Below are 10,315 nucleotides of genomic sequence, written 5' to 3'. Positions count from 1 at the left end.
AAGCCAACCCAAATGAAACCCAAACCGGGTTCACCCCGGGCGTCCACCCTGGCATGGCGGGCTGGGTCGGGCACTGCCCGCACGCGCACAGCCCCCGCCCCAGGACACAGTTCTGGCTCAGTCCACGTCCTGCTCATCACTTCGCTTTACGCACTGACGGCCGAAGTCTCTCCTGCACCGGGCCTTCCTCACGCCGGGGCGGCCGCTCGGCGGGGCCTGGAAACGGCGGGGGGGCGGCGGCCGTGGGGGGGGGGTCGCGGCTCCTCTGCTGCCGCACGGGCAGCGCTTCTGCAGGGCCCACGCCACAGCTACCGCCCCACAGCTACGCCGGTGGGGCCGGCCCTGCCGGCCAGCGAGACGCCCTTCCCGCCCCGGGGCGGGGCGGAAGGCGGGGAGGGCCGGGCCGGGCCCTGCCGGGCCGGGGGGCGGCGGCGGCAGCGCCTCCCCGCGCGGCGGCAGCCAGTCAGCTCCGCGGGGGCGGCCGGGCGGGGTGTCGCGGCCAGGTGGGTGCCCGCGGGGAGCGGAGCGGAGCCCGGTGGGCGGCCCACGTTGCCGGCATGGTGCAGCAGGAGCCTGCCGGGGCGCCGGGGCTGGCGGCGGGGGAGGCTGCCGTCGCCGCCGCCACCGCCACCGCCGGGGTGCGGCTGTCCCGGCGTCGCTGGGCCGTGGTGCTGCTCTTCAGCAGCTACTCCCTTTGCAACGCCTTCCAGTGGATCCAGTACGGCAGCATCAACAATGTCTTCGTGCGCTTCTACGGCGTGAGCGCCTTCGCCATCGACTGGCTCTCCATGAGCTACATGCTCACCTACGTCCCCCTGCTCTTCCCCGTCGCCTGGCTGCTGGATAAGAGGGGCCTGCGCATCATCGCTCTGGCCGGCTCGGCCCTCAACGCCCTGGGTGCCTGGGTGAAGCTGGGCAGCCTGAAGCCACACCTCTTCCCCGTCACTGTCCTGGGGCAGGTCATCTGCTCCCTAGCCCAGGTCTTCATCCTGGGCATGCCCTCGCGCATCGCCTCTGTCTGGTTCGGCTCCCACGAGGTCTCCACCGCCTGCTCCATTGCCGTCTTTGGGAACCAGGTAACGGGCAGCTGTCCCCTGGCTGGCTGGGTGCATGGGGCAGGCCTCCGCCAGCCTGGCCAGAGACTGGGAGTGCTAAGGGGGGAAAGCAGCAAACCAGGGAGGGGAAAGAGATGCACAGGGCCTGGAGGGCGGGAGCAAGGATAGGCGGCACTTAGATGAAATTCTCCCTGGGAAATGCAGCTGGTACCTGGAGGGACACGGCTGGGCTTAGGCTGTGGGCTGATGGTGGAGGCAGAGGCAAGTGTGACCTAAGCCTACAAAGTTGGGGGCAGTGTGGGGGTTAGGTGTGATTCTGGCTTTGAGCGGTGTTTAGACTCAAGGTCTTCTCCAGTGTCCTCCTACTCCTGCGTCGGCGAATCTCTAGTCGAGGGGTATGATTCAGTAGCACCATGGATGGGCTGGAGGGGAACACGAGGTGCTGAGAAACACACAGAGTGTCCTGCAAACCTCAGATCTGCAGTTGCATCTGGACTTGACACTGCAATATCCTCCTCCTGCTGACAATGAGATGGGACAAAGGAGATTAACTGTCTACTGAAAAGAGTACTTGTCACTGGGCCCTGGAGGAAAAGGACTTTAGCACTTTCATACCTCTTAAAAATAGGTACAGAGTTTACACAAGCAGTTGCTTTGAGAAGAAGCAAACCTTCCATCAGGTTAGGGCGAGGTAAGCTCCCTGAGTACTCTTGTATGAAGGCGGGTCAGGGAGGCCAGTGACCTGCACTTGCTCAAGCTGTGACAGTCTTTTCTTGTAGCCAGCTAGTGCTCAGAGGAGACAAATTTTTCCACAGTTTTGAAAGGATCAGGGAAATAGCTTCTTGACCTTTGCACCGGAACACCCGCTCATCCCTGTTGCACAAAGCAGATAGACCAATACTGATGCAATGTGGCGTAAGCAAAGTGAGTCTGGCTCAGCAATGCTGGTGTGAAGAGGAGGGAAGTAGAACCTGGCATTAGCTGCTAGGCTGGACCTGTGCCCCTTAGTTTGACCAAATACACTCCCCTGCACATGACTCTGCGCATCACCCTGGTCTGTCTTCAGTTCAGCCTGTGCATGCTATTCAGATTTGAGTGGTTTGCAGTTCAGGCAGTTTCTAAAGCACGGTTTTCCTCACAGATAACTTTGTGTGCAGTGGGTTTGAGGTCTCCTTTCCTCACATTCCTGGGTTTCTGTACTTATTTAAATACTACCGAGGCAAAAAGAGATGAACGCTTGGAGATGGTATTTGAGGAACTGAAGTTTGTGGAACAGCGCTAAGGAATTAAGGAGACTCTGGCTTACATCTTTTGGAAAGAGAAAACGTACTTATCTTTCTCTGAGTGAATCTAAGCTTTCCTCTTCGTTCTTATCATCCAAGCTAGTGGGCTGGGTTTTATGTGTCTTAAATGAATCTTTAGAGTGGAAGGCATTTAACTTGGCACGAGCACTCTGCTGATTTAGGAGTAAATAAGTAACAGCATTTTGCTGCCAGACTTATTTTTAATTATTCAGGTGGAGTTGCTCAACAGTGTGCATACAAAATCTGAACAATGAGGTTTTCAGCCTGTGCTATATGTGTGTGTGGTATCCCCATCGTCCTAAAAGGAGCAGGTTAGTCTAATGGTTGTGAAAAGCAAACTTTGGCTACACTTTTTGTGCTCCACACTGCTCTGGGGGTTGAACTGACATGGCAATGAGACCTCAGTTCAGTACATAGCCCTTGCTTTGTAAGCCCAGACTTTCCATTTAGAGAACTGGAGAAATCAGAAATGGCAATGACTAAAGACAGGCCGTGCTCCATAGGAAGGACCTATTCATTCCCTTAATTTCATTCTCTTAGTCAAGGGTCATGAGGTGCATAATCACAGTGAATGAAAAGTAGCTATTTTGTTTAGCAGTGATGTTGGGCAGGGGGAAGAAATAGAGGCATCATTTTTTCCTGGCTCTGCAGTTAAAGACTGTGTTTTAGGGGTTGCTAGCAAAGGGTATAATACAGTGGGTTTGTAATTGCAGTATGCCAGTATGGCAAATTATTCCTTACACTCATTCCTCTACAACTGTATGGTTTTCCTTTCCTTGCCATGTCCTCAAAGTGGAAAACTCTGTCATGAGTTACTATCACGATTATTATTATCGAATGCCAAGCACTGATGTCCCTCTCCATCAGGAACTGCAATCAACTACGTGGAGGAGCGGGGCAGTGTTATTGCTTCTTTGTTTGATACAGCTGCCCTCTTTCTGCTCCTATCCTCTCAGCTTTAGGCAGCACTTAGCAGTGCTGTCCTGAGAGCCCTGCCTGCTGGTTCATCTAGGTCTGCAGGGGTGATGTCTGCTCAGGACGCCGCTGCTGCTTGCCAAGTGATCGTAACCTTCAGGTTCAAAGTTAGTCCTCAACAGTAAATCACTGAATCAGTCAGACTGGGTATTAAATATGTTTTAAAAAACCAAACAAGCCCTAGTAAATTATCAGATTCTCCTCCCTTGTTTCTGGTCACGAGTTGGCTGTGGTATCTGAAGTGCAAAGAAGGGTTAAATTAAGCACTCTTGAATCAATGCTGAAGAGCTTCTAGAAGAGAAGAGTGTGGACTCTTGTGGAAGAGGCAATCACATTCTCTTGTTTACCTACTGCTGGTTTTCATGTCATTTTACTTTTCCCTATTTTAACGGAGATGCATAGGTTTTTCCATTTTTTTTTTTCATTGCCCCTGCAAGTGCACGTACGGGAAGGTGTAGAATGGGGTTTTCTTGCATGTTGGATGCTTTGGCATTAAAATATTAGTGTTATTAAAATATTACTAGCATCTCATTGCTTAAAAGACTAGGAAAAATCTATGTGGGGACTTTTCCTCAGGCTGAAGTTCTGGGGTAAGGAAGCAGAAGTGTTTTGGAGAGTTCACTAATGTCCTTCAGATGTGTTTCAATATTGGGAGGAATTTGTCTGACATGCTTCTGAAATACAGCTGTCAGTAGTACTGTGCCTGCTACCTTGTCAGCGGTGTCACTTGTGGAGGAGCTTAGTGCTGGACATCTATGTGAAGTCCCACGCACAGGAGGTGGGCAGGAGAGAGTGGTTTGCACAAGGCCATGCTGCTTCCATTTTGGTGTATCGATTCATCAGCCAGTTCCCTGTTTGGGGCTGTGGTTCAGACCTGAGAGGTTGCAGCAAATGGGCTTCTGATTTTTACATCGGAGACTGTCCCCTCATTCTCACTGGCGACAGGATCTCGGTGGGAAGAAACGCTCTCCCAAGATACTAGTATTTGCAGGAGTATGTGTTTGCTGGAGCAGCAGGCTTTGCCCCTTCCTTTAACTTACTTGCTCTGCTGTCTTTTGGGAATGAGGAAACATGGTGCTGTGGCATGGCAGAACTAACACAGTGGTGGGGATGTTTAGGTAACGAGTTAAATTCTTGTGGCTTTTTGAGATTTATAAGCTGGGGCCTGGTGGCCAGGTATCACATCTGCCCTTCAGCTGCCACGGCGCATGCTGGACTGCTGAGCTTGGGCCACGCTTCTTCAGGCATGTCGGTTTTAGGTGTATCTCTTACTGCTGTATCTCCCCATTGTCATCTGATGGGCAAGGGACATGGGCAGCAGGCAGAGAAGTCTGTAACTGTGTTGCACAGGGACAATGAAAGAACATTTGTGTTTGTGACTTTGTATTGCCTTGTTACAGGTAGTTACTTTTTTGATTGAAATAGACCTTGTTCCTGGCTCTTGCCATTCTGACAAAGGGAAACAAGCAGCTGATGGGCTTGGGAGTAAGCATGAGTATGTGTTAGAGGATCTTTCTGCTGTAATTTTGCCTCCTCGTTTTTTAGGAGGGATTGATAAAAGGTGTTGATGTGGTTTGGAAGGAAAGAAAACTTTAGCTTCATATTCATCTCTGCCTCTGGGGAAAAATGATGCAGCACCTTACTGATCTTCAGGTGGGGTCTGTCCTTGTTCTGATGCAGCTGGCATGTGACTTCAGTGATTTAGGGCTTCCACAACAGAAGCAGCCTGAGGCAGAGCTTTTAGGTGCTATCTGCAGGCTGTTGGGAGTGCCAGCCTAGCAGTGATTAGGTGTTGGCTTTTGAAGTGGACAAACTGGATGGTAAGCTGTGAATGAAATTCAGGGAAATGCTCCCTCTCTCCTGGTGGGTCCTTTCCTCTTCTAAATTGGGCGGAAGAGTCTGCATGGGGTAGTGGGTGGGGTGGGTGTTGCCGAATAATCGGGTCTGCAGCATCTGAATGGCCATTGCTTTTGTGCTGGTGAGCTTGCAGTGCTGTTTGTGCTGAGCATGTGCTGCTGTTTAATGCCTCACTGCTAACTCTGTTCTGTACCTTTTGCCCTTCAGGGAAGACAGCATCTGAAAGTCTAAGAAGTGTTGTGGAAATGGAGCATGTCCTGTGAAATTCCTGTCTTCGAGTGGACTTCTAGATCTCCTTGTCTGTTCTATCCCTGCTGGAGGCTCCCCGTCTCTTCAGACGAGATTTGATCCCTGTTAGAAATAGGGGCAGGTGGTGCTCTGCCTCACATCCCTCTGTAGCTTGGCCCTGTATCTCCCAGGTTTTTAGCTATTAGAATTGAGATTTTAGAAGGAACCAAGAGGAGCAGTAGTGGCAGTAGTGCAGTAGTGGCAGTAGTTAATGGCTGACATTCTCCAGCCCTGGCTCCTTTCTCCCCCTGTAAAGAAGGACAGGGTGGACCAGAGCACTTGGATCACAAGGAGTGCTATGTGGCCAGCTCTCCGAGATCCAGGATGTGGCTCAAGTGTGGAAGGGTGTGCTGACCAAATAGCAACGTGGCTTTCCCAGGAATGCCTAAGTTTCTATAAATGGACACTGGAGCCTGAAATGAACCTTTTCCACCCATTTCATCTGGTGCTCCCTTCTCAGCCATACACCAAAGGCAGCTCTCCCTTCTCCCTCACAGAAGCAGTTGGCTTTTGGGTTATGTTCTCTGGGAATTGCATGGGAGTTAAATGAATGACTGCAGTGCTTTTGCTGGGAGGGGCTGCCCAATGGCACCCTCAGCACTTGCCCTGCAGGATCCCCCAGGGCTGGCTATGTTAGGTGACTGTAGTAGATCCTTGACCAAAGTATTATATCCCAACTGAGGATTCCAGCAGCAGCTGAGGTAGCTGTCAGAGCTGAAACCCCTCTTCTGCTTTACTCTTTCTTATCTACTGCTGTTGTTTTGCTGCATTGCATTTCTTTCCCACTAAACTGGGGGAAAGTGCATTCAAGGCTGAGAGGCCCTGAATGACTTGCATAGAGAAGTAGTCTTCGTCATGTGGCATTGCATCATATTAAGCAGTATGAGATGATGCCACAGAAACAGAAGTGTGATGAGGAAGGGAGTTTGCTTTGCTTCCAGAAGAGCTTTGGTTGTGCAAGTGCAGTTTGAAAAAATACATTATCTCCCACATCAGTGGGAGAGTAAAAAAGAGCCTAAGCCCTATCTTATCTTGTGGCAAGGCCTGGATTACAATTTTTCCTTTCACAACTTGGGTCCTTGCTGCTTCTTAAAACACTGCAAGAAAGGTGACTAAGTTGTGGTTTCCAAACACTTACGTGTGTTGACTTCCTGACTATCTGGAGTTCAACAGCCTATTTTAGTTTTGCTGTCAGTGGTATCGAAGAAGCATATTCTGGACAGCAATCCACACAAAAGTATACTGGGTAGGAGCTGGCAGCTTCTGCTTTACACAGCTCTTCAGTTGCATATTTTCAATTCTACTGTAGCCTTTTGTATAAAAAGGCAGCTGGGACCTGTGCTGATAGCAAAGAATTGGGAAGCTGATGTCCTGTAGGAATCACAGAGTGTGAGAAGGAGGTGGCTGTCTGCTCTCTGCAGATTGCGATATGTGAAGTGTAGGGTCAGAAAGTTTAGCTGCTCCTATGAAATGTCATGGTTATAGCATGGGAGGCACCTGTAGTTAGAAAAGGAGGGAGCACCACAGGACAGAGCTTTGACATACAGACAAGAGTAGAGGAAGAGGCTGTGTTGCCCAGGCCTTTGGAATAGGTACCTCCTCAAAGGGGTTCCCTGAGTGAATGAAGAATCAGGTCTGATGCTTTTAATTATGTTGGCAGAACTGTTGAAGATGCATCTGGCACAGATCCTGTATGTATTGAGCTTGGTTCAAAGTTCCCCTCTCTCATACACGTAAAAGCAATGTAGTGAGGAGGAGAGCCCTTCTGTTCCCCTTCATAAGGGCTTTCCTACTGCAACAAGAGGTGCATTGTTCAGATCCAGCAAACTGTGCAACTTCCCCCTCCTCCCACCTGTCAGATGTGTCCTTTTGCCACTACCAGTTACGTTCTGCATCTTTGCACTGGTTTGCACTACAGGGTAGCCTGTGTGGGCTACATGAGATGCTGATCTAGTCTCATCTGTTACTGAACAGTACGGATGTTGCTGTACTTGACTTTTGCGTTTTGTCTGTAAGATTTTTGGAGAGACAACATATTGTTGTCGTGGTTATCTGAGATGGGAGTTTCTAGAAGAACAGCAGTTGCAGCGTGCAGGCTTGCTTTGTTGACTTTTCACTGAGAACATTGGCTTCCCTGGTGATAATATTGTTGGGGCAGTTCTCATTGTTCATTTGGGGAATCTGACAGGATTTGTTTTTAAGCTCTTGGTATCTGAAGCCACTTGTATTAGACTCAAGCATAATCTTAAAAAACCCCAAACAAAACCCCAAAATAATTTCTACTATTGTGTCTGGAGAAGAACATCTTGAAAATGTGAAGCCCTACAGGCTTAAACATATCTGTCAGAAAACAGGTAAATTGGTGTGTACAGCAGGACTGACTTGTTAAAACAATTGAAATATCAGTCATTTTCTTCCAAAGCATGGTAGTCCATCTGGTCTTCTAGAGGTTTCCTCATCTCCATGTTCCTTGGTTGATGTGGATGTTGAGGATTAGAGGTAGTGCTGTGCATTGTAAGTAAATGGTTCAAGACTGGTACTGCATCTCCCCAGCAGTTACACGAATCTTTCCTGCTCCCTTGCTTTTGGAGGCAATGGAGGAGGCTCTGTTAGAAATGGAGGGGTGGCGCTGGGGGAAATTGCGTTGGTATGACCCTCAGAAGGCTTCTGGCAGTGGCACTGTGTGGGTGGTGCAGAGTAGGGCTGCCAGGAGGGAAGTCTTTGGCACAGGTGAAGTGTTGGTTTTATTCATGCTTTAAATATTGAATATGAATATTTGAATATTGAATATTGAATTTGATTTGAGTTTCACAAACTTTCTCAAAGAGAGGTCTGCAGTGGGTAGTTAGATTCTCCTATTTCTGTTCTCCAGGCTGATCTGGGGTGGCAGTGGCGTGGGTGGTGTGTGTGAAAGATTAATTCCCAGATGAAAATGAGTGTTGGCCTTGTTAAAAGTCACTCTTCTGGGAGTAGAAAGGTAGAGTAGCTCCAGTGGTGTGTTGACAAATGCAATGAGCTCTCTTTGCTGAGAGCAGGTGGAGCCCTTGATTTTATTTTATTTTTTTTTTCCCAAAAGACTTTCCTTTGGAAAGGTACAATGCATCAGGACAGAGGAGCATCTGGCCTAGGTCAGGCCAAATTTGTCAGGCAGCCCCAGGCCAGTCAGTGATAAGTGCTAAGGGAAAGACAGTAAAAAAGGAGTGTACCCTCCTAACTCTCCGAAGTCTTGGCTTGGGAACTTGCTGAGATTGTGTTGAATTCATAGTGTCTGAAAAGGCTCCTGTATTGGTCTTTATCAATGCATAAACTTAAATCTTTTGATTGCTACAGTTTCTGCCCATTTGGCCAAAATGGTGGGCCCTGGAGTTTCCTGGGACTCTTGCCTGTGCCGGGCCTCTTAAAAATTCATACCACTTTTCCCTTCCTCCATTCCTGCTTTGAATATTTGGTAACAGAGCAGAGTTAGCAGTTTGCTGTGTTTGTGTGCGAGTAGTGTGGGTTTTCTGTTGACTTGTTCTTTTGAACTCCTGGATGAATACCACCTGGTCCTGACACCTTGTAGAAGAAATTAGTTGAAATAAATTGATTAAGATCTTCCACTGATAGCGCTTCAGATTTTTGCCATGTGAAGAGGTTCTGTTGATGTGGAAACCTTCTGTAAGTATGATGTCATGAATGCTGGTGCAAAACTTCATTTAGTGCTCCTTCTTTCTCTAATGTTCTCCTTCCACAGGGATCATCTTTTGGCGCTACAGACTTTCTGGCAGGCTTCCTGATTTTGCTGTGTTTGAAGAGTTTTGACTTAGTTTGTAAAGTTGTTCTGCAGCCTTTTTTGGCCTAATTATGGTTTTACTTTAGCTTGGTCCAGCTTGCTGTCTTTTTTAATTTGCTTGAAGAAATAATGTCCAGTTTTTGAGTTGGGTGGTGGTTGTGGTTTTTTTTTTTACTTAACTGTGGTTCCTTTATTCTATTCTAAAATCTTTTTCTAATATTCTCTAGCCTTACACTGAGCCTCTGATGCAGTGTCTTCACACAGTCTTAATCACAGAATCACTAAGGTTGGAAAAGACCTGTAAGATCAAGGCCAACCATCAACCAACAAACACCACCATGCCCATTAAACCATGTCCCACAATGCTTCGTCCACACGTTCCTTGAACACCTCCAGGGATGGTGACTCCACCACTTCCCTTGGCAGCTTATTCCAGTGTCTCACCACGCTCTCAGTAAAGAAATTTTTCCTAATATCCAGTCTGAACCTCCCCTGGCGCAACTTGAGGCCATTTCCTCTTGTCCTGTCACTCGTCACGTGGGAGAAGAGGCCAAAACCCACCTCTCTGCAACCCCCTTTCAGGTAATTGTAGAGAGCGATGAGGTCTCCCCTCAGCCTCCTCTCCTCCAGACTGAACAACCCCAGTTCCCTCAGCCGCTCCTCATAAGACTTGTGCCCCAGACCCCTCACCAGCTTCATCGCCCTTCTCTGGACACGCTCCAGCACCTCAATGTCCTTCTTGTAGTGAGCACTTAATTTCTTTGGCTCTTCTTTTTAATTTCCTTTTAATAAGCTTCTTTCTTTTTAGGCAGCTCCCTCTTACAAGTTAAATATTGCCATAGTGCTTTGGAGGGTGGGTTTTTTTTTGTTGCTGCTGCAAGGAAGCTGAATCTGAGGGCAGTGCAGAACCGTTCTGTAATATTGATTGTGGTCACACTGTGCTGCTCTAGGTCTAAATCACAAATTGTACTGCCTCTTATAGGTTCCCCTCAGAAAAGAGTATTTATGGAATCCAAAACTGCAGTCTCTGCATCATCCCTGTGATGATGCTTATTTAGCCTGCA

The 10,315-nt window shown here is 48.6% G+C and overlaps 1 protein-coding gene across 1 annotated transcript in view; it reads left to right on the top strand.

Moving 5' to 3' along the window:
- Positions 1 to 557: 557 nt before the first annotated feature.
- Positions 558 to 10,315, top strand: part of FLVCR2 (FLVCR choline and putative heme transporter 2) — a 42,635-nt gene continuing 32,877 nt past the window's right edge. Inside the window, exon 1 of the mRNA XM_059819801.1 lies at positions 558 to 1,076. Coding sequence (XP_059675784.1) covers positions 558 to 1,076 — 519 coding nt within the window. The remainder of the gene's footprint in view (positions 1,077 to 10,315) is intronic.

This window comes from Gavia stellata, chromosome 7, assembly GCF_030936135.1.
Source record: "Gavia stellata isolate bGavSte3 chromosome 7, bGavSte3.hap2, whole genome shotgun sequence".
Lineage (NCBI taxonomy): Eukaryota > Metazoa > Chordata > Aves > Gaviiformes > Gaviidae > Gavia > Gavia stellata.
Note: the sequence above shows the minus strand (reverse complement) of the source record. Positions and strands in the feature narration are given on the sequence as shown.